The 24,240-nt window shown below is 35.2% G+C and overlaps 1 protein-coding gene across 1 annotated transcript in view; it reads right to left on the bottom strand.

Moving 5' to 3' along the window:
* Positions 1-21,458, bottom strand: part of LOC115301917 (transmembrane protease serine 11G-like) — a 37,106-nt gene extending 15,648 nt beyond the window's left edge. The window contains exons 1-6 of the mRNA XM_029951935.1: positions 21,392-21,458; positions 14,665-14,794; positions 12,602-12,723; positions 10,656-10,774; positions 7,677-7,744; positions 6,888-7,048 (exon numbers count right to left, since the gene is read on the bottom strand). Of these exons, the coding sequence (XP_029807795.1) occupies positions 6,888-7,048; positions 7,677-7,744; positions 10,656-10,774; positions 12,602-12,723; positions 14,665-14,794; positions 21,392-21,458 (667 nt within the window). The remainder of the gene's footprint in view (positions 1-6,887; positions 7,049-7,676; positions 7,745-10,655; positions 10,775-12,601; positions 12,724-14,664; positions 14,795-21,391) is intronic.
* Between the last annotated feature and the right edge of the window lie 2,782 nt (positions 21,459-24,240).

Genomic DNA, 24,240 nt, shown 5'->3' with positions numbered 1-24,240 from the left:
ATATGACGATTGCCACTTCAGATAGCTGTGAAATTAGGTGATTAATTAGTTGGTACTTAACCTTCTAATTTCTGTATAAGTCTAATTACATGAAACAGAAGTTGGTGTATTGATTTTTTACTTTGCTTTTCTGTTTTGAGTGTCATTGCAACTACTGTATTGTAAAGGATGGAAAATAATTGCATATGTTAAAAAAATATGAAACTTTATAAAGTAAAAAAAAAATTAAAAAAAAATAGTAAAGGGATGCCTGGTTGGCTCAGCTGGTTAAGCCTCCAGCTCTTGATTTCACCTCAGGTCATGATGTCATGTTCGTAGGATCGAGCCCTACATCAGGCTCTGCACTGACAGCACGGAGCCTGCTTGGGATCCTCTCTTTCTCTCTCAAAATAAGCAAATAAACATTTAAAAATAATATTAATAAATATTTCTAGCAAAAAAAAAGTGAAAGATTGAAAGCTTTCCCTCTATGATAGGAAATAAGCCAGGAATATTCCCTATCATCACTCTTATGTAACACAGTACTGGAAGATCTAGCCACTGAGTTAGATAAGAAAAACACATAAAAGGCATACAGTTTAAATGGAAACAAATAAATCTGTCTCTATTTGAAGATTTCATATTGTGTACATAGAAGACTCCAAGGACTCTACCAAAAAACCCAGAACATCCTAGAATTAGCAAGTTAATTTAGCAATGTTACAAGATACAATATCAGTACACAAAAATCAAGTATATTTTTATATAGTGACAATAAACAAGTAGAAATCAAAATAGAAAAACATGTTTACATTTTCTCCAAAGAAAATGAAATATTTAGTTGTAAATGTAACAAAAATGAATAGGATTTGTGTGCTGAAAGTTTTAAAATGCTGATACTCAGCATAGTAAAAGAGCTCAATTCTCCCCTAATTGATCAAAATCTGTTAGGGTTTTTTGTAGATATAGATAAGATTATTCTAAAATTTAATTAGAAAGGAACTAGAGTATTTAAAATAATTTTGATAAAGAAAAATAAAGCGGGAGAATCATCCTTCCCAATGCTACACTTGCTATACAGCTGCAGTAATCAAGAGTGTGTGATCCTGGTGGAAGGATAGACACATAAAACAATGGAATAGAATGGAGAACCCCAAATAGATCCCCACAAACATGGCCAATTAATTTTTTATAAAGGAGCAAAAGTAATTCAGTAGCAGGTGGGCAGCCTTTCCAATAAGGAGCAAAAAAACCCCTCATAGCTTGCAGAAAAATGAACTCAAAATGGATCATAGACTTTAATGTCAGATACAATGTAATGTGAAACCATCAAATTTATAGAAGTATAAAATGTTAAAAATTGGAAGTATAAAATTAAAAAATTTAAGAAAAGAACATAGGAGATAATTTTCAGGGAGCCAGGACTAGGGGAAGAGTTAGATTTCTTACCAACAATATAATCCATAAAATGAAAGTTTGGTTAGTTGAATTTCATCAAATGTAAAACATTTCTATGTTTAGGGGATGAAAAGACAAATGTCAGACTAGTAGAAATTATATACAAATTACATATCTGGCAAAGGCCTTATATCTAGAATACATTAAGCCTCTCAAAATTCAATATTTAAAAAATAAAAATCAGCTCAATTAGAAAAAGCTTGCACAGATATTTTGCCAAAGAGGATGTATAGATGACAAGCACTAAAAAGGAGTTTTGCTATTATTAACTATTGGAGAATATAAAATTAAAGCCATAATAAGATATCACTATACGCCAACATGAAAAATCAGAGAGGCCAACATGAAAAATAGTGATAACACCAAATGCTGGCAAAGATTCCAACAAACTGGGTCACCTATACATTGCCAATGGGAATGTGAAATGTACAGCTACTCTGGAAAGTAGTTTGGTAGTTCCTTCAAAACCCGAAATGTTTTTATCAACCCAACAATTATACTCTCGGATGTATCCCAGAAAAATGGAGACTTTTTTCTTATAGGAACATATATACCAATGTTCATAGCAGCTTCATTGTAATAGTGGATGAGTGGCTAAATAAATTGTGGAATATTATGGAATACTACTCAGCAATGACGGAACAAACGATACACACATCAACATGGATGAACCTCAAGAAAATTTTGCTGAGTGGAAAAGGTCAAGTTCAAAAGGATACAAAATGTATGATTTATGCAACATTCATGAAATAATATAATTATAGAGATGGAGAATAGATTAGTGGTTGCCAGAGGCTAGAGATGGGTAGAAGAGATAGGTATAGTTATAAAGAGGTAACACAAGGACAATTTGATAAAGTACAGTTGAATATATTGATGGTGGTAGTAGTTATGCAAGGCTACGTGTGATAAAATGGCATAGAGCTACACATACACATACACAAATGAGCTCATATATAACTATGAAATCTGAATAAACTCTATGGATTATGTCTATGCCAATTTCTTGGCTTTGATCTTGTGCTATAGTTGTATAAGATGTTAACAGTACAAATATAACAAAAGCTGGAGGAAGGGTGCAAGTGGATGAGATTTCCCTATAAATTTCTTTGCAACCTCCTATGAGTCTATACTTATTTCAAAATATTTTAAAAAGTCAAGCATCCTAATGGAAAGTCTGAATTATTTTTCTATTCTTTTTATAGAATATTATAAAACATTGTCATCTGAAGAAGTAATCAGAGAGTACACAGCCAAAACAATGCAAAGGGATAATAGTAAGGTATTACAGAGGGATTCTAAGCAACTAATTAGTAAAAATAATGTTCTTTTTTCTTGATTCTATATTCAGTGTATTAGCTTTATAAATTTTGTGAATTGTTGTGATATGTTTCTTATTCCAACCAAATATTCACTTTCCTACCTAAAATAAAATTTATTTCAATAGTGGATGAGATATTGGATCTGATTTAAAAAGATAATGTAGTTTTTGATTAGAAACAAGTCACAAAATGGCTTAAATGAAGTATTACTGAATTATCTGTCGGGTTAATTTATTATAAATAAAACTTGTGAAATATATTAAGTACTAAATTTAGAAGATAAAAGCATTACTGGCTGAAAACTTTAAGACCAGCAAAATATTTTTTAAAAATTTAAAAAAATTTAAATTACATTAGAAATAATGAATAAAAGTGATATCACATACTATTTGGCTTTGATCTCAGATAATTCACAAAGAGTTAGAGTTAGGGGCGCTTGGACGGCTCCGTCAGTTAAGTGGTTAAGCATCTGACTTTGGTTCAGGTCATGATCTCACGGTTTGTGGGTTCAAGCCCCGCATCAGGCTCTGTGCTGACAGCTAGCTCGGAGCCTGGAGCCTATCTTCGATTCTGTGTCTCCCTCTCTCTCTGACCCTCCCCTGCTCACACTGTCTTTCTCTCTCTCAAAATAAATAAAATATTTAAAAAAATTTAAAAAAGATTTAGAGTCGAAGTTTACACATTTTAAATATTGTGAAGCAAAAAACCCCCATAATTGCAAATGTTTTCAAAAAAGAAAAAGAAAAAAGATTACCATTTACATTCTCTCCTAAAGTGTGAAGGGTATCAGATTACACTACTCCAAAATATGTCACGTAGGCATATGAGTTATTTTGAGTCAAAGGCAAGCGAGAAAAAGCAAATACAAGAAATTCCTCTTGCCCTTCCTCTATTTGCCTAAGGGCGGGACATAAGTTCACAAAGGCGTCCCTCCTCTTCTCTCTACCAAGCAGGAGAAAGGTTAATTCCTAGAGACAATTTTGGACCCTATCAACCTAGAGAACGCACCCAGAAGAATCCTTATAACACTTTACTAACTAGCCCTTATCTCTGCCCTTGCAAGCCTAAAACTGCACTCCTTTGTCCTCTCGTTTCTCCACAAATTTGTTCTTTGATGAAGATGCTATAAAAGCCAAATTCTAAGCCACCTCTTTGAGTTACTCATTTCCCCTACTTATCTTCCATGTGTACATCATGTTAATAAACTTCTGTTTCCTTTTTTCTTGTTAATCATATCTTCTTGCAGGGGTCTTTTATTATAATCAAGAACTCAGAAGGGTAGAGGGAAAATTATTTTCCTCCCTACAAGTAAACTTCATGTATTTTTCTTTATATTGTATATATTTACATGATGAAAGGAACAGAACTAGAGACATAATTGGGGAACATAAAACAATTAATATTTTTATGAAAGGTTGAATACAGTAAAATCAATGACTTAAAGTACACTTTCTTGAGACACTGACAATATTAGCTAATTTGCTCTTCCAACTGGCTGTTTTCCTTCTACTTTCCTCCCTCACTCCCTCTTTCTTCCTTCTTCCCTTCCTCTCTCCATTCTTCCCTCCTTCCGTCCTTTTGTTCCTTCCTTCCATTCTTTCCTCCTTCCCTCCCTCCCTGCCTCTCTCCCTTCCTTCCTTCCTTCTTTCCTTCCTTCCTTCCTTCCTTCCTTCCTTCCTTCCTTCCTTCCTTCCTTCCTTCCTTATTTTTCCCAAAAACTAGTCACTTGGAATCACTGGAGAGTATTCTGACTTGTCTAAAATGAGAAGAGATTTTCACAAGACTATAAATCTTAGAAAAAAATTCACCAAATTATGCATGACCATTTTAAATTCTGCAAATTTTAAAAATGCTATATACATAGACAACTATCAAACTTGTACTTAATTAACTCTGAAAGCTAAACTCAAAGCTTCCCCTTGAGCTCTGTTATAATCCTATATAAATTACTTTTATAAGATTAAACCTAATGCATTTCTGCATCGTTTCTTCTGTGTTGGACTTAAGATATCAGCCAACTAACTCTTTTGATATTTGCATTTGGGGGCCATGTGTGTGTTTTAGCTTTCCAGGTACCTTTTTCAAGAGATATGTTAATCAATTATCTAACCTACTAGGATCAGGGTTGCTAAAGATATCTGAGAAAGTCCATTAAGATGATACATTATGTCAATATGTTCATATTTGTACTTTTTAAAGCATTTAAAAGTTTTTTCCAAAGGATATATTTCACAGTTGCTACTATTTTCATTTTGCAAAACAGGAACTGAGACCATTTCAGCAAATTATCTAAGGCTGCACTACCATGGTTATTGCTGGGACGCAGGTTGGTTATTGACGGCATGTGGGTCTCCTGACTTCTAATCTAAGGTTCCTCCCATTGCCATCTGCAGTCTCTCCTAGAATCCCTTCCATGTATTTTTCTTTTTATTGTATATCCTGAAATGATTTCTCTTACCCTGTGAAACTCAGATTTTGTTTTTAAAATTGCTATGTATTTTTGTGCAGTTCTAATACTCTTTATGGAGAGAGAAATGATTCCAGTTTCCTCAGCGTTCTGTGGTGTTGATTTTAAGACTGCTTTTGTTTCATGCTCACTTTCAAAAGGTTGATTTAGTTTACAGAGTTAAAGACAGAATATTTTACAAATACCAGGTTTCAGTCCTGTGCTGAGTTCTATGCTAATCTTGGGGATGTGATTGTAATTCCAGAAAACACATTGCCTATATTCAAAGAATTGTCAGTCAGAGATGAAATAAAATATATACAAATAAAAGTAATTTCCAAGCACCCTTGGTAAGCACAGAAGTATCAGGATGAATGATGAATCTGAGAAGAGTTTTTTCATGGGAATGAGGATTGTCATAAGAGTAACTTGCTTGATAGACAACTGAAGATCTGGTGAAGGATGGTTCACCAGCAGATCCCTGAATAGACGAATCCTCCAACTTGATCCAGCAACACTGTGAAGGACCTAAGTGCCCTAACACCACAAAGTGGGGTTGGGGTGGGCAGATAGAACCAAAAATGATGGAGTTTAAATTTCTAACATTTGGCTTCATGGGAGCTCAAGATTAAGTTACCTTTTTTAAAAAGTCAAAATCTCACATCTATCTATATCCTTCAACAAAATGTTTTCTTTAGGAAGTCTTGTCTCTACTATCTAAAGCCCAGTACATTAGATTCAATCTACTCTGTTCTATGTGTATGATAAGCCTAACTGAATGTTGGACATTATTCAGAGACTCTTAAGTTCTTCAGGCTATTTTTTTCTTTCTGACTTTTGCCAAACCAAATACAATTTCCTCTTCTGTTAGTATACTATAATGTATCTGTTCTAGTGTTCTGGAACAGTTTGGGGTGGGGGGAGTGGAGAATACCAAAGGGAAAACTTATTAGTAACTTATAATTAGTTGACAACCTTAGAGTCTTTTTTCATAGTTTATATAAGTTCTTGTACATATGACAACTTCAAAGTTAATATATATGAGGCTAACAATGGCCTTGGAATTATAATGAGCTTTATTTAGTCTCATACCCCAAACATTTATCACCTAGTTCCTTATGCCTGTGTTGCAAATGACATGGTGCCTTTATGCCAGAGACAGGAATCATCTGGGTCTGACATTTTTCTTCTGTTCCCTCTATGCCCTAGGCCAGTCCTATCCTGCCTGTAGGAAGGCTTATTGTAGTGTCAGAAAAAGGGCCAGGCATCCTTTCACAGGAGCCCAAATCATGTTTGTGCCTCACATACCATGATTTCTGTGTTCATACCACTCTGGATTCAGATTGGAGAAAATATTGCAACAGAAAGAGCCAGGCACTATAAATTACTGTATCAGTAGCAGAGTGTAGGTCTTTATCCCATGCATGCTTAATTAATTCAAACAATTCCACCAAGATCTTTAAAAAAATTATATTTGGGTTATGCTTTACGTTTCATAAATATTTCTATACTAATCAAAGGAAGATAATATTTGATGTCAATTATGTGGGGACTTTATTATTAAGTAGAGATTTTAAAATGAAAAATGGCTTCACTTAATGGTGAAATAAAGCTTTCTCTGTAGTTGAGAATTTGGCTAAAATGGTAAACTCTAACAAGGGAAAGAAAATGATATTTCTTGCCTCTAAGACGAGGTAGTGAAGTATCTATCCTCAAGAAGCTTTCATTTAATTTCAGCTTCTGATGCAAAATGTTGTCAGCTTGCCTTTTTAATGTGTCTGCATTGTTAGAGGCAAACTGAAATTTAAGCAATACATCGGTATTCAAACCATCATTACTTGACCTGAAAAAGAAAAACACAATAAATGAGTGAGATCATAGCCATGGTTATGAATTTTTAGTATTTAAATATCAGTTACATCTTCAAGAAAATACAACATAAATATTTTGTGTATTTTATTGTTGTGGATTTTTCCTCTTTCCTGTATCATATAGGTGTTAATACCTGAATTATTCCCTCCTTGTGTAACTTGACCATATTCAGAGAAAGCTGAGTATGTGAGAGTTCTATATTTTTTCTGGAAAAATACATCAAAAATCACTTGTTACATCCATCAACTTTGTGTATGTTTCCTTGATTTTTTAAAAACTCACAGTAGCTATTTATTGTTAAAAGATAAAGCAAACAAAACTGAGAAGAATATTTAAGGATTGTAAGAATCTTTAATTGAAATGTAAAAGTTTTAAGAGGACAACCAGTAGATTATATTGTATCACTACCCAAAGTAAGAAATTCTCTTCCTGTCAGTATTTTGCACAGAAGGAATAACAATTAAATGTAATAATATTAAAATATTTTTGCTCTTGTCATATCTAATATTTTTAATCCTATCCACAAATGAAACAATTAAAAAAATAACTAAATAATACAAAGTGTCCTTTCACCATAAAAATTAATTAGTTGTGATTACCTAAGGTTGACAACATGAGACTTGATGTAATGATGATTTAAACTGGATCTTCGAAATATCTGATCTATCTGAAAAAACAACAGTAAATAAACTTTAAAGATATGAATTCACACATTATAATGTATCACAAAAATGCCTGTATAAAATCTGCAGTAATAGCATTTACTTCTAAGTTTGTGACTATTCTCAGAAAGCTCCTTAGGGCACAATCCTGTTGTCATACAATTCATCCCTAAAATTGAATGCTGATATTTGAACAATTTCTCACATTATCAAGGATTGCTGACATAAAGAGTTGAATTAAGCTAGATATTTCAGTAGCCAATATAAAATATATGTAGGGATGGAGGTGCTGAGACTGAATTTCTTTGAAAATTTGATGTGCATGATCATGATCTTTCAAGCTCAGCTATCATCATTGATTGAAGAATCAGTTTTGTGTGATTGAAGAATCAGATTTGTAGGCTTTAGTGAAAATTTTAGGTCAAGTTTTGATTCTGTGGTAAATGGAGGAGAGGTGCAGGATGTATATTAATCAGGTACTTCCTTAAAAATATATATTCATCAAGAAAAAAAATGCATGAAATGATTACTTAGAAAAGACAAGACTATCTATGCCATTAGTATGTCATTTTAGACTTTCTGTATGGGATAATTTCTCTGTATTATAAGTTCCTAGAAGAAATTATTCCTTACTAAAACCACAGCTTATTAAAGAATTTATGGTTTTACAAGCCTGTTTATTATCATTGACTCAAGTTGGCTTCCTGAAAAAAAGACTGACTTTATGCCAAACCTTAAGGGAACCTGAGTCTCAATAATTAGTTTCACATATCAAAAGTAAAGAGGTGCCAAAATTGAAACTGGTAAGTGCTGAACAAATACTTCCATTCAGCTAATTTGATTTATCAGTTATTTTCTGGTGACGTACCATGCCATATCATATTGGAGAGGTAGTGAGCATGTTTACTGAGAAATCAATAGTTAACAAAAAATGAATTACCATGTATTTTTCTTCCAACTGATTATAAAAGAAAATTTGGTTTTTAAGGAAGTAGTTTTTTTTTAACATACATACATTTATTTGACAAAACAAATACATGTTCATTGTAAAAAGTTATAAAAAGCAAGCAATACAACAACATATAATGAAAAACATTAAAATCATTTCCAAATCACCAGATAGAGGACCCGCTATTTATATTTTTGATTATGTACTTCCAGATTTTTTACATACTTTAATATATTTTTATATGTGATATTTATGTATCTTATATATAATTTTAAGTTTTCTGCTTGCCTCCTTCCATTCTCTTTCCAATTTCATTATTTTTTGTTGTTCCTTTTGAAATCACTACTTTGTGAACCATGTATTACTCATGGTAACTGAGCATATAAACAATTTAGATTATTGAACTCCGCTCAAGTTTCTAAAATTTATTTTAGGCACTGGTTTTAATCATTTCTTTTAGGAAAATATTTCTTAGAACTATAACTCATAGTCCTCAGGGATCAGCAAATTATAGCCTATAGGAAAGATCTAGATAGCCATCTAAGAATGGTCTTCACATTTCTTTAATAGTTGAAAAAATCAGAAGAAGAGTATTTTTTGACATATAACAAATAAAAAAGAATCCACTTTCAGTGTCCATAAAGAAGTTTAACTGGACAATAGCCATACTCATCTGTTGATGTGTTGTCTGTGGCTGCTTCCACACTACAATGACAGACTTGAAGGGCCAATTCTAGTGTGTTAGCCATTTATTTACTAGTCCTCTCCTTGAAGTGTATTTTTATGGTCCTACCATGTAGCAGATACTGGTACAGGCACCAGAAATATAAGAATAAGTACATTTAGCCCCTCACAAATTCAGAGGGACATAGACATACAAAACAATAATGATGTAACAAGGTGGTAAGCACTTTAGCAAAGGTGTATAAAAAGTTCTGTTAGAGCACCAGTAACAGATGCTACAATTTATTCAGGCATAACTTTTTATACTTTGTATTAACAACATAACCTAGTCTAAAGAACAACTCATGGAGGTCAGCGAAATTATACCTTTTTGTAGTTAAAACTATGAGGGATTAAGGAGCTTTTTTAAGCTGATAAGCTGTCAAAAATTAAAATTTGGATATGAATATAGATGTCCTGACTTCAATGCTTAGACTGTCTGTAATTTAACATATTGCTTCCTACAACAAAATATACCTGCCCTGATGATTTTTCCTTAATCAAAATTTCCTTAGGATGTGTTTTTGGAAAGACATATCAATCCCACTCAGTTGTATCCTTCAACTCGTTTCATCAGTTTCTAATTTTGGTTGGGAAATGGAGAAAGAAGTATTTCTAAACCTGGCCAGAATGGCCTGTCATCTTTGGTCAATGCTAGGCACAAAAGAGCTGTGTACACAACTGAAGTCTTACAGTGGAAGAACTAGTCTGTTTGTTTCTGTGGTGTACTTTCGGGAGTAAATGTTTGGTATAAATTGCCTAGTGGGAAATGTATGCGGGTCATACACACATTAGGTGCTTAAAAATGGATACATGGTAATGTTTGTGTCTGAATGACTGAGTTATGTGTCCAGATAACTTTAATAATTTTATTTTTTATATTTGAGCTATTTAATTTTTCTGTTGGGCTTCTATTATTTAGTCTTTGGTGCAATTATTCTTTGTCCATTGTGTTTTTCCAATTTTCCTGTGATAATGTTGGTTACAGTTGCCAGGATTAACAAACAAAAATGTGGTTACATTTCAATTTCAGATAAACAATGAATAATTTTTAATATAGGCATGTTTAAAATATTGAATGAAATATATTTTTAGGAGGATCTGAAATTAAAATTTAACTGAGGATTCTGTATTTTATCTGGCAACCCCAACATAGGTACAATTTGATGTGTTCTCAATCATCTCTTACTTTATTTTAACCTTCTTCACAATAATATTTTTGGTAGAAATGATGCTAGACTTACCTCATTATTGAGTTTTTGCTTCAGGTCTGTTCTAATTTTTGAGTGTTCAACTGAAAATTCAGGATTATATTCAATACTGGGGATCCGGAAGGAGGTTTGGTAATAGTAAAATTTCTGATCTGGAAGGGAGAAAAAAATGGAGGGTTTTTTCTTTAGTTCATTTGAGTTGTATGAATATCAGAAGTAGAGGGTATAGCATGGAAATAAGTTCTATAATTGATAAACTACTGGGAATTATTAGACATTCAATAGTTGTGACCAAAACCTCTCTCTAACCTTTTCTTTCTTTCTTTTTTTAAGATTGACATATAATATTATATTAATTTCAGAAGTATAACATAATAATTTGATATTTGTGTCAACTCTAAAGTGATCACCACAATGTTTTATTACTGTCTGTCACCATAAAATTGACCCCCTTCACCCTTTTGGCACATTCCCAACTCTGATAACTTATTCCTCTCTGGTAACCACTAACCTGTATTCTGTGTTTATGAGTCTTGTTTTGTCTGTTTTGCTTTTTATAGACTGCACATGAAAATGAAATCATACAGTGTTGATCTTTCTTTGTTTGACTTATTTCATTTAGTATATTGCCCTCAAGTTTCATTCATATTGTCCCAAATAGCAAGATTTCCCTTTTTCTATGGCGAAGTAGTATTCCATTGTGTGTGTGTCTATATCTATATCTATATCTATCTATATCTATATAATCATATCTTATTTATTCACCCATAAATGGACACAAGTTGTTTTTGGATTTTGGCTACTGTAAATAATTCATCAGTGAACTTGGGGGTGCATATATCTTTTTGAGTTAATGTTTTTGTTTTCTTCAGATAGATTCCCAGAAGTAGGCTAGCTAACTCATATGGCAAATCTATTAATTTTTTTAGGAACTTCCATACTCTTTTCCATAGTGGCTGTACCGATTTACACTCTCACTATCAGTGTATGTGGTTTCCCTTTTACCACCTCCTTTCTAATACTTGTTATTTTATGTCTTTTTATTTTTTTTAATTTTATTTATTTTATTATTTTTTGGGAGAGAGTGCCAACAGAGCAGGAGCAGAAGGAGAAGGAGAGAGAATCTTAAGCAGGTTCCATGCTCAGCACGGAGCCTGAGGCAGGGCTCATCTCATGAGTGTGAAATCATGACCTGAGCCAGAATCAGGAGTCAGAGGCTTAACTGACTAAGCCACCCAGGTGCCTCTATTTTTTGTCTTTTTGATAATTGTCATGCTAACAGGTGTGAGGTAATAGCATGGTTTTTATTTGCATTTCCCTGATGAGTAGTGATGTTGAACACCTTTTCATGTGCCTGGTAGCTATGTGTATGTCTTCTTTGGAAAAAATGTCTATTCAGGTCTTCTGCCCACTCTTAAATTGGATTGTTTGGCTTTCTGTTATTGAGTTGAGTTCTTTATATATTTTGGATATTAAGCGCTTATGGTTGCAGGTATATTTAACCCACTTTTAAGATCGCACGTTCTCAGAGTCATGTGGTTGTCAATTGTTTCATAATAAAATTATGACCAATTAGTAATAATTCATTAATTAAGGCTCTTAATTAGATAACAGAACATAATATATTCTCATAAATTAACCTTGAGGTCAGAATTGCTATTAAAGTACATTTTTTACTCTCTACATTGAATATTACTAAACCATATAATAAGATGTATTGCATTGCTCAAGAGATAATTTATGTGAACCGGTTCAAATTTTAAATACTAGAAGTAATTTTTATATAGAAAGGATAATCATTGCCCAAATGTACATAAGTTTATGGAAATCAATACTTCATTATACAAATTATGCATAGACTTATGAAAATTATCATTGCAATGAAAATTGCACTCTAAAATGTTAGAAAACATTAGGCTTTGAAATAAATCAAGTGGATCTTCAAATTTTCAAAATAATACAATGAGGTAAATTCTTACCAAATGCCAAAAAATACACAAGGAGACCGATGATTATCGCCAGAACCAGCACACCAGCTGCCACAAGAAGGGCCATCATCCATGGTTTCAGTGAACTCGTCCTTCTTCCCAGTGTTGCTGGCCTTTTGAGAGAGAGAGTTGTATATTAAAGCCAAATAGAACTTAAGTACTAAAATCTTAGTTTTTCATAGTTTTGATATAGAATGTTTTTTCTCCAGAATTCATGGTTAGATCACATTACATTTAGTACATTTGAATATATTGTTCTATAAAAAATACTAAAATACTGTCAGTGAAAAGTATAACCGATTGACCTTTGACTTTCCATTTTGATTTTAGAAAGTCAGAATTCTACTGCAGTTGACTACTATTTCATGTACTTCCTGATCCATCATGCTAGATGTTTTGAAATACTTGTTTCTTTGTTAAATGAACTAAAAACATGTATTTCATTCATGTGGTTCACATCCAAAAAGCCTCAAAGAATGAGGGCATCTGGGTCACTCTTCTCATTCTAGCATATACCCTCAGAGTGATTACTAAAACCTCAAAGTTGGATACAGTCAATGATATGGTAATAGCAAAGCAATGAGACAGATGGCAGCTATACTTGTGGTGAACATAGCGCCATGTATAAACTTGTCAAATTACTAAGTCATATACCTGAAACTAATATGACATTGTCCATAATACTCAAATAATAATAATAATATAATAATAATAATAATAATAATTTAAAAACCTGAAAATTGAATGTTGAGGGGACTGAAATTAGGACTTTGGCTTTTGAGGCTTTTTTTCAGACCTCTGTACTTAAATCCCATAATCCTGGGTTATAAGGCAAGTAACCTGTAATGCATATGAAGAACATTTGAAACAGGACAGGTTGAAGAAAAGACAATACAGCTATAAAGAAGAAATAATAGGTAAATCAAAAAGAGATCATCAATACAATGAACCAACAAATAAATAATGATAACTTAGAGCTTTGGACCCAGGAACTTTGTGGTGTGAGAACCATTGGTTTGATGAATATCTATTTCATAAGGTTATAAGACTTCAGATCTGTGATTTTAATAGATAATATTGAAAAAAATAGGCCATATTTACTCGAGTAAACAATTTTAAAAAATTTAAGACAATAGTAGTACCAGTAGTATGCAAATACAGCAAAAAGCATGGAAGTGATGTGCAAATGACTGATGTTTGGGAAAACATGGAGGCAGGGGAAGTTCTGTCCTTATCCCAGAGTCAGGGCCCAAAATCTAAAGGCTAAATCTGAATAATTACAGAACTGAGAAAGTCTAAAATAAAACTGGCATGGCTTCTCCAGGAACATCTAATTCACGGGAGAACTGGACAAAAATATGGCTCTGAAAGTTAAAGGTACCAGTTCTTGCTCTGTTAAAATTACACAAGGAAAAGCAGAACAAAGAATTACCTTCCCTGGATTGGTGGATCATTGTGGTAAAGTGGAAAGTAGACCACAACTAAATAATTGAATATATCACCTTGAGGTGCCTTTTGGCATCAACAATCTGGAAAAGGTGGAATATTTCTTTATCCTTGTATCTGGGCAAAGAAGCTAGAGGCAGTTTCCTCCCCCGAGAACCCTCACCTTGAGCTCTGATAAGTATCTCAGGTTGCACTAGTTCTGAGTTTTGTTGTGTTTCTGGTAGAAGCTAAAGTTACTCTAGCTTGCCACTCTTTGGTTGGCAACTCTTACTACCAACGTAAGACAAGAGTACTAAAATCTATAAACATCTGAAGTATTTTTAGAAGGGGTCCCGCTAGGACAAGGAAAGAGCTGAAGAAAATATTCACCACCTTTATTAATAGAAGATCATGGGCAATCATGCACTCATTCAGTTAACATTTACCAAGTTTTATCATGTGCCACTTTCTGTTTGGAATTCATAAGTGAATCCCAAAGACATAGTCTCCTTTTCAAGAATGTGTAACCTAGAAACACATGAAATAACTACTAAAATACAAGTGATAAATATCATGATGGAATTATGTTTAATAAGCCATGAGAGATAAGTGGATACAAATGGTTTTGCCATAGAGAACTTTGAACAGGGTCTTGGAGGCAGAGGAGGAGGAAGTGGTGAGAAGGATGTGTACCCCAGGCCGAGGGGACAGGATAAACAAGACAAGGAGACATGAGACTAGAACAAGGGTCTTTCAAGGCTAAACATGAGAAGGTACAATGTATGAATAAGAATAGAGATATACCTAATTCATGCATGTTTTCATTTGTTAATTCAGTAAATATTTACTGAGCATTGCTATGTACAAAGCAGGGGAATATAATGAAGAATCTTTAAAAGATCTTTCTCTCAAGAAACTCGTAGTCTTATAGAGAAGGAACTCACTGTACAGAAACTGCTCCTAGAGCTGCAGAATATTTCTAGGAGAAATCAGAGAAGGACTGATGGTTTCTCTTTGGAGGAAACAGTGCTTGAAAAATAATGATAAATTTTTAGCTTATTTATTTATTTATTTATTTTAATTATGATAATTTTTTAAAGCTTGAAAATGCTGGACCCGTCTTCTCTTCTCCTCTGAGTCAGATATGGAAAACCAGTCATAAAGAGGGAATTTAGTTTCACAACAAAATTCTCATTGAGCTATTTTACTTCTTTCTTTTTTCTTTTCTTTTCTTTCTTTCTTTCTTTTTTTTTTTTTTTATTTAGAGAGAGAGACAGTGCGAGCAAGGGAGGGTCAGAGAGAGAGGGAGACACAGAATCTGAAGCAGGCTTCAGGCTCTGAGCTATCTGTCAGCACAGAGCCTGATGCGGGGCTTGAACCCATGAACCTGAGATCATGACCTGAGCCGAAGCTGGCTGCTCAACCGACTGAACCACCCAGGCGCCCCAAACTATTTTACTTCTAACACCAGAAACGTCACTGTGAATGAATTATAGTCTTACATTTGGGTCACAATTGAAAAATTGCTTGAGTACATTTTCTTTCTTTTTGTAATTTGTACAAATTTTTTAACATTTATTCATTTTTGAGAGACAGAGTGTGAGTGGGGGAGGGGCAGAGAGAGGAAGACACAGAATCCAAAGCAGGCTCCAGGCTCCAAGCTGTCAGCACAGAGCCCAACATGGGACTCAAACCCACAAATTGTGAGATTATGACCTGAGCTGAAGTCAGACACTTAACTGACTGAGCCACTTAGGTGCCCTGAGTACATTTTCTTAATTATGCAGACATGCCCTAAAATATGTATTCTTAAATATTTTTTTTAAAAATAAAATAATTTTTTCTCGCTGTTTTTTTTCCTGTACAAATCTAATTTTAACTTAAACACTGATGAAATTTCAATGGCTAATATCACTGGCTAGATTAGTGGAGTTTGTACCTCATAGGTACTTAGCAAATACTTCTCTACTAAATAAAATTATGTGTCATAATAGAGTAGGCAGCCCTAAACTATTTGTGACCCAAAAAAATATTTTCAGGAGAAAGTCTTGCTAGAGATGAATTTCTTAAAATACGGCAGGAGGAGAAATGACCTTAAGCATTTATGTGGGATCAGGATACAATTATAAATTTTGCACTTAAAAATCTCTAAAGGAAAATTATTTCCTTCTCTTTCCTTCCTGGCTTCTCCTTCCCCCTAATTCTTCAATTCAAACAGTTTAATTTTGGTCAGACTATCCCTGGCAGACGACTAAACAGATTCACTGTAGTGTAGGAAAATCCAGCCTTAGCGAAACTTTTGATGTTCAAATAAACAAAAACACTTAAGTGACTTAACCTTTGAGGTGTTTATGCAAAAGCAAAGAACAGCAGTGACAAAAGTTATTCATTCAGCACGTCAGTCACAAAAGGTCAGAGCATTTTTGATCCCTCCCCTCCCTTTGGTTACATTCTGAGTGACTCATTATCCAGACTGTCTCCTGGGGAGTTATTTCTTGAACCAAAGCTCAACAGAAGGGAATGAACTCTCCTTGCTCTTATCAGTGTCAGCCATTTTCTTTCATTGTAACAATTTTTTACCAAGGTACATATTCAGGTGCTTCCCTTTAGGTAGCTCTCCAGGCATCTATTATTTTTCCTGGAGTTTTAAAATGCTTTATATAACCATACTATTGTCCCTCAGTGATTCAAAGATAAGGGATAAAGGGTTTTCTTTCTGCCACAGCCATGCCCACATGACTTGAAGGGTTCATGGTCTCTGAAAGAGGTTGTTCATTGTTGCAGTTAACTCACCTGATTTCTTATCGTGGCTCCCCTACTGTGGGACCTTTGGCAGTCTTTGTGCCTCAGGTCCCTTTACCAGTGTGGGTAATAATACCCATCTTGTGAGATGATTGCAAAGACTAAGTGAGTTAATATACCTAAAGCACTTAGGATAGTAACTAAAACAATGTGAAGGCTTAGGAGTTTTGATTATTTTATTTTTATTATCAAAAGCAGCAGAGAACAGATATTTAGCAGTTTGTACACAGATGAGATGGAGTGAGCTAGTAGAAAGTATGTGCTGAATGTTAGTCGTGCCCCTCATTAAGTAAAGAGGTGAGAATTGGTGCCCAGGTGAGAATTGGTGCCCACCTTGGAATCTGAGTGACAGCACTGGCCAGAAAATAGGCAGAGACTGGAAAGCCCCTTAGGAACCTAGAAAAGCCCTAATGATCTCCAGGGAGTGTTCCAGAAGATAAGAGAGTCTAAGCTTGAGAAAAACAGGGATACCAGAGCCTTCAATAGTAATCCTTAGCTTAAGAAGTAGGCATTATCGGATGAACACATTTTGGAGAATCCATAAGGGGAAGAATTACAATAATGGGTATGAGAAAATTTAAGACAATGGGTGAATCATCTGGCTGGGGTTTTAATCCATTGTCTCTGGAAGACAGAACAGTTCTGGGAGAAAGCTGTTGTTAGTGAATATCAGGAAGTGATGGTGTTATTATTCATAGTAACAGTGGCTTAGCAGTGATGATGATGATTTTATTTGTACCACCAGATATGATGAGACTTGCATAAAATCTGTGATGTGAGTAGAAATACTACAAGTTATGCAAAAGATTAAATGAAAAGATTTGAGCTTTCTTTTATCTTTTGTATTCTGACAAGCTGTGTGTCTTGTTTCTATAACTCCACATTATGCAAATAAGGTAGACATAATGTTTTCATAAGCGAAGAGTTGACTAATGTCATAATTAAGATAACTGGTATTTAGTTGATAAGAGTTCAGAAGGGGATAATCAAGGCCCGAGAGTGCTACTCTTCAAAGTTCTGTTCATGAATACAAATTTACATGGTGAAGTTCCATAAGAAACTGTTTTTTAAATTTATTTATTTTGTGAGAGAGAGTGTGTGCGTGTATGCATTCACACCCATATGTGAGTAGGGTAGGGGCAGAGAGGCAGGGAGAGACAATTCCAAGCAGGCTCCATGCTGACAGAGTGCAGACCCTTATGTGGAAGTTAGACTCACAAACCGTCATATCATTGCCTGAGCTGAAATCAAGAGTAAGATGCTTAGCTGCCTGAGCCACCCAGGTGTTCCCCCTGAAATAAATTTTAGAGTACTGAGGAAATTAACACCTGATGAGGACCAAAAAGTTGTGTAAGCCATTGGCCTGGGCTGTTGAAGAGAAGGTAATTGGCCATAGCAGTACTATACTACTTGGGCTAACACTGCTTCAGTTTTGTTGGTACATTTTCTTGCTCTTACTAATATTTTCATGTAAGCATCATTTATCCCTATTCATCTCTCTTCCACCTGCTGTTTAACAACAAATTTTGACCTCCACAAGAAGGCAGGGATTGTTTTGAACATTGAAGTATGCACAGATATTACCAAATATTTTCTAATAAACATCTACTGTCACTGTATCTAACCATTAGAAAATATTTATTTTTCAAAATTGAATTTGAAATGCAAAAAGAAAATGAGGTAAAGCCTTTCTTGAGTCAGAAAGAATTATTAAAAGAAAAATTTATTACTACTAGTCACATAAGTGCCAAAAGTAATGATAGGTGGGTAACTTTGACAGCTTCAGTGAATAACTGTCAGGAGTTTTTACATTTAATCAAAACACACTTTGAGCTGCCAGAGGCTTTTGATGTCTTTCTTCCTTCCTTCCTCCCTCCCTTTATTTCTTTAGCAGCTCTGTTGAGATATAGTTCACATATTATACAGTCCACTCATGTAAAGTGCACAATTCAATGGTTTTCACTATTTCACAAAGATAACTATCACCACAGTCAATTTTCAAACATTGTATTACCCTAAACAGAAACTCTGTACCCATTAAAAGTCCCTCTTTATTTTTTCCTAACTCCCTGAGTTTCACCAATGACTAATCTACTTTCAGTCTCTTGTCTCATTTAGCCTGGACATTTCATATAAACAGAATCATATAACAAATGTCTGTTGTATTTTTCTACTTTTGATTAGCATAATATTTTCAAAAGGTATCAGTGTGATGGCATGTATCCCTTCCATACTGTTTTCCCTACTGGGAGGTAAGACTTCATTTGTTTTCTTTTACCAAATAATATCCTATTTTATGGTTACGCTATATTTTATTTGTACATTTATCAGCTGGTGGACATTTGGATTGTCCCTACTTTTTGTCTATTATGGATCATGACGCTCTGAGCATTCACGTTCACGTTTTTGTCTGGACATGTGTTTTCATCTCTTTAGCATGCATAGCTAAGCATGGAATTTCTAGGTCACATGATAACTCTATGCTTAACATTTAGAGGAACTGCTCAACTTCCCTAAAGTGCCTACAGCATTTTACTTTCCTGTCAACAGTGTAAAAATATTATAATTTCTCCACATCACTAATCTTTCCTTTTTTCTCTTTGCCTCTCCACAGTGGTTTTTGTTTGCCTTTTCTTCCTTCTACCCATTTCTTTTGCTTTGTTCATATTGTATCACTCTCTTTTTAGTGAGGTCTGTTCATTTCTTATTAAACCCTTCCTTTGCTTCCCTTTATTTTTTAAATAACATTAAAAAATATATGTGTTAATAAGATTATTTACAATTTTCTAGATTACTCATTCTCTGAACCTTGAAATCATAGGACATCTCCCTCTGAACAACTGCTTCACGTAGTCAGTCTTCCTCTGAATTTTCTTTCTCATTTGCCCCCTTCTTTGCACATCCTTAACATCATCCTACTTCAGGTATTCTAAGTGTTTCACCTGGACAATCACAGTAGCCACAAATAGACCTCTTGACCCCCAGATAATTTCCCTTCAAATACATTCTACAATGTTGCTGCCAGAATTACCTTCCAATTATACAATTCTAATAATGTGATACTTTCATCCAAAAACCCTCATATTATTTCTCATTATGCATACTTTAAGCTCTTTGGTTTAGTATTCATTCATTTATTCAATCACTCATTGAGAAATATTTATAGAGATCTCACTATGTGCTAAAAACTGATTCTGCTGCTGGAAAAACTGTGGCAAAGACCAGTAAGTTATCTCCTTTTAGGGAGCTCACGGGCTAGTGGAAATAGGCTGAAAATAAACCAAAGAATAAGTTTCATCTCATGAAAACAAAGTATATAAATGAATAGGGAGTGACTGGATGCTTAACTGAGTAGCAGGGAATTGTCCCTGAAGAGATGCCATTGAAGCTGAGAGGTGAATTGTGAAGAAACAGCTTCTAGAATAATTGAATAATGAGCAACCATGTGGTAGCAAGTTCCTAAAGTGGGCCTGAAAGAAATCAGGCCAGGGTGCTGGATCATGGTGGGTTCCAGAAAGAGTAGAAGAGGTTGAGCCAGAGGGACAAACAAGGATCAAATCATGGGGCCCCTGAAGGTGATGCCAAGTGTTGATAATTTGAAGTGTTATAGGAACCCCCTGGACAACTTTATAGAAAGCACATGATATAATTTAGGTTTTGAGGAGAAGAGTCATTTGGTGTGTCCAGCTTAATTCTGGGTTTTTAGTGGATCGTACGTCCCTTCACATGCGCTATTCTCTTTCTTACATTCACCATTTCTATTTTGCTCACAACGTCCCCTCTGCCTAGAATATCCTCTCTTCCCCTGTACTTCTAACCTCCTCTTTATGCAGCTGCTGGCATTTGCATTTCTGTAAACCTTTCTATGTGCTATTCCAATGCCTTCTCCCACCTCTGAGGACCTGTTCCTTTCACTGCAATCCTACTCCAGTTAGCAGCCACCTTGAAAATTCTTTTATTGCATTGTTGCTGTTTTGTTGGATTGGTCATGTCCTATTTCATGTTCTGGTTATTTGTGTCACTTTGTCCTTCTCCTACCCCAGCTGCCCAGCCTCATATTATGCTCCTATATCTTGTCATTACTAATAACTTCAATTTCTCCATAATCTAAATTTTAATCAACCAGCTCTGCAACTACCACCACACTTTTTCCCAGCTCACTGCCTTAGTACCCTGACTTCACCCCCACTGACACAGTACACGGATCCTACCACCTTTTCACTGGCTCCCGTCACCCTCGTGATGACACTGCTCTCTTACTTGGCATAAATCCCATGCTCTCTAATCATACTCATTCCTGGCATACATCCTCTGTCCTGTAATCTTCTCTCTATCATAATCATCTAGCAAAACTCCAACCCTAGTTAAACACAATTTTCTACCTGCTCTGTATTTATGCAAATATGGCTGGTGGGGAAAAAATACTTGACTTTGCTGATGAGTCTCATTGTAAATGCATGGGCACTAACCTCAAGTTGGCCTCAGTGCTTCCTTGTCATAATACTCATTTAGTGATTCTTTCTCCCAGTGTGAGAAATAGAAGATCACTCATACCTTCTCCTTTCAAACCTTCAATACCTCCTCCTTCATCCTCACCCTCAGCTGGTGGCCTTAAAACCATTTCACCGAGAAAATAGAAATAATTATATGAGAGCATCCACCAACACATCTGCCATCCCTTTTGTGCTTTTTTAATCTCTTATTTCTATGCCTGTCTGTATTCTCCACCTTTCTTCTTGTTACAAAAGTAATGTTTAACACAGTGTTTGGCCCAAAGTGGGCAATAAGTTCTGGTTTATTCATTGAACTGACATTGTTCTGTTTTCTGCAGGGACAATAAAATTTAAGTGAAGGGCATATGGGATAGGAGTGAAAACTTTGGGTTCTAGTCTTATCCTCCTACAATTTGGCAGAATCCCTTTGAAAAGATGAAGCCAAGAATTAAGACAATTATCTAGATAATTAAGAGGAAACTCTCCCACTTTCTCTTAATTACCCAGGGGGTTTTCTCAATATCCCACTCAGCTGTGTAATCTGGTCTGTATGTGATCTGTCACATATTAAGAAAATTCTCTGGGTTGCTGTTGTCTCATGAGGAGGAAAGGTGATAGTAGCCAATTTATTGGATTACATCTTTGTACATGCATTATTATGGGTCAGACTTTTAATGAGATGCTTGAAGACAATATCATGTTACCCTATTTTATGCATTTTTACATGATATTCCAGTTCTTCTAGCAAATTCTTCCTGTATCACACAGTCTTCAACAGACAACAAGGAATATTTTTCACATTGCTTTTTTAAATTTCTAGTTTATTGTCAAGTTTGTTTCCATGTAACACCCAGTGCTCTTCCCTGCAAGTGCCCTCCTCCATGTCCATCACCCCCCTTCTCCTTTCCCTCTCCCCTTCTTAAGAGGTTGCTTTGGTCAGAGCAGCCCTACCAGCTCTCTGAAGAGAGGTTGCATGTGTGGGGTGGAAAGATCCTGGGTCATTCTCAGACAAAATGCCTTTGCTCTCACTAGTCACGTGACCTCGCCTCATTTATTAGAGCATGAGTTTATTAATCTGGAAAATGCAGATGACCCATACAGAGATATAAGAATGAAGAGCTAGTAAATCCTCGCTTTGATGTTGGCTCTTGCTATCAGGCTTGAATGAAGAAGACTGGTTGACCCTGCTGAATAAAATAGGATGGTTTAAAAGGTGTAAAAAGAAAAAGAAAAGAAAAGAAAAAAGAAAGAATGAAAGAAAAGAGAAAAATGTAAATACTCTCTTCTGACTGAGGCAACTAGCCACTACATAGAAGTTGTACTCATTTGGAAGATTCCTGTCTATGTGGTAACTGAGTGTACAGACAGTTCTCTTATCCCCGGTTTCCTATTACTCATCCTCACATTTTAGTGGCAAAATACCTGCCAGAGGGTGACTATATTACTTCAGTTAAATATAAATGGCATTTGTGTATATCTGATAAGTTATCTTAATTGTTGGGAGTTCTTTCTGTGTGTTTGATAATTTGCACAGTGTAATCAGAGCCTCGTGAGGGTGGTGCTGGAGAGTCTTGGGGTGCCCGAGAAGATAGGGAGAGGTCCTTTAGTCAAGGATGCCTCACCTTATTTCAAACAGGTTTGGGAGAGCAGAGGGTGAGGCAGAAGGGTGGAAGGGTGAAGCACAGGTCATCACAACAATAATAATAATGATAATAGCTTTCATTTATATAGCACTTTATAGTTTTTAAAGAGTTCTAGCATACACCATAACACTTGATCCAAACCCCATCCAATAACTTTGTAAAGTTCACATGGTAAGCATGATTTGCCCATTTTTCAGTTGAGGCTATAAAGATTTACCCGAGAACAAAAAAGTACTAACTATTGGAGCCCACTAAGTTCCTCGTCTTCTACCTATGAACATTTTTCTTTTTTTTTTTTATGTTTTATTTATTTTTGATACAGAGAGAGACAGAGCATGAGAGGGGAAGGGGCAGAGAGAGAAGGAGACACAGAACCGGAAACAGGCTCCAGGCTCTGAGCTAGCTGTCAGCACAGAGCCTGACGCGGGGCTCGAACCCATGAACGTGAGATCTGACCTGAGCCGAAGCCGGAGGCTTAACCGACTGAGCCACCCAGGCGCCCCTGAACATTTTTCTCTGTGGAACACAGGTTCTAATCCAAAATTACTACAGCAGTGACCAGTGGAGCATGTGAGAAAAATAGAAGCTTGGGGAAAGGGAGGTAAATTTTGTTAAGCAGAACTGTACTAAAAAAATACAATTTTATATTCAGCCCAAATCCAAGGATCTGGAAGAACTCCAAGACTCAGAAAAATAGTACATGGCAGCAGTTAAGAGCTTCTAGTAATTTGTGGAGTAACCAGGACAGCCAAAGCCTTACCGTGGAGCTCTTCAGCAGATAATCTGGGAGGGACATGCCTGGGTCACATGTCTCAAGGCAATGAGGTCATCGACTATCTGGGCTGTGACCTTCAGAGACCCCAAAAAGTGGTAGAGGACAGAAAATGATTATTTCTGTTGGAGAGAACTAAAATCCTTTAGGAAGAGACTTAATTCGCTTATAAGTGGAACATTTATAAGCCATTCTATTGGGTCTGTTCTCAGAAACCTAAGGAGGAATCCAAATCTAAGAAGTTAACAATCCCCTAGAAAAATCACTGGTCATTTGTTACACATGTGCATCTGTTCTAACTGGCAGCTTCATTGGGGTCCATTAGCAATGATAATCTTTCACATTTATAATTTTTTTGTAGCTTTCATGGTGTTTATCTGAAATATTGGTACAGGGGTAAAAATAGGTCTTGTGTATGGTCTAATGACACATAGCTATCTAGACGAATCTTCAGTCAGGTGTTCTGACTCCAAACCCAATGCTTCTTCCATGCTA

This window comes from Suricata suricatta, chromosome 1 (genome assembly GCF_006229205.1).
Source record: "Suricata suricatta isolate VVHF042 chromosome 1, meerkat_22Aug2017_6uvM2_HiC, whole genome shotgun sequence".
Classification (NCBI taxonomy): domain Eukaryota; kingdom Metazoa; phylum Chordata; class Mammalia; order Carnivora; family Herpestidae; genus Suricata; species Suricata suricatta.
Note: the sequence above shows the minus strand (reverse complement) of the source record. Positions and strands in the feature narration are given on the sequence as shown.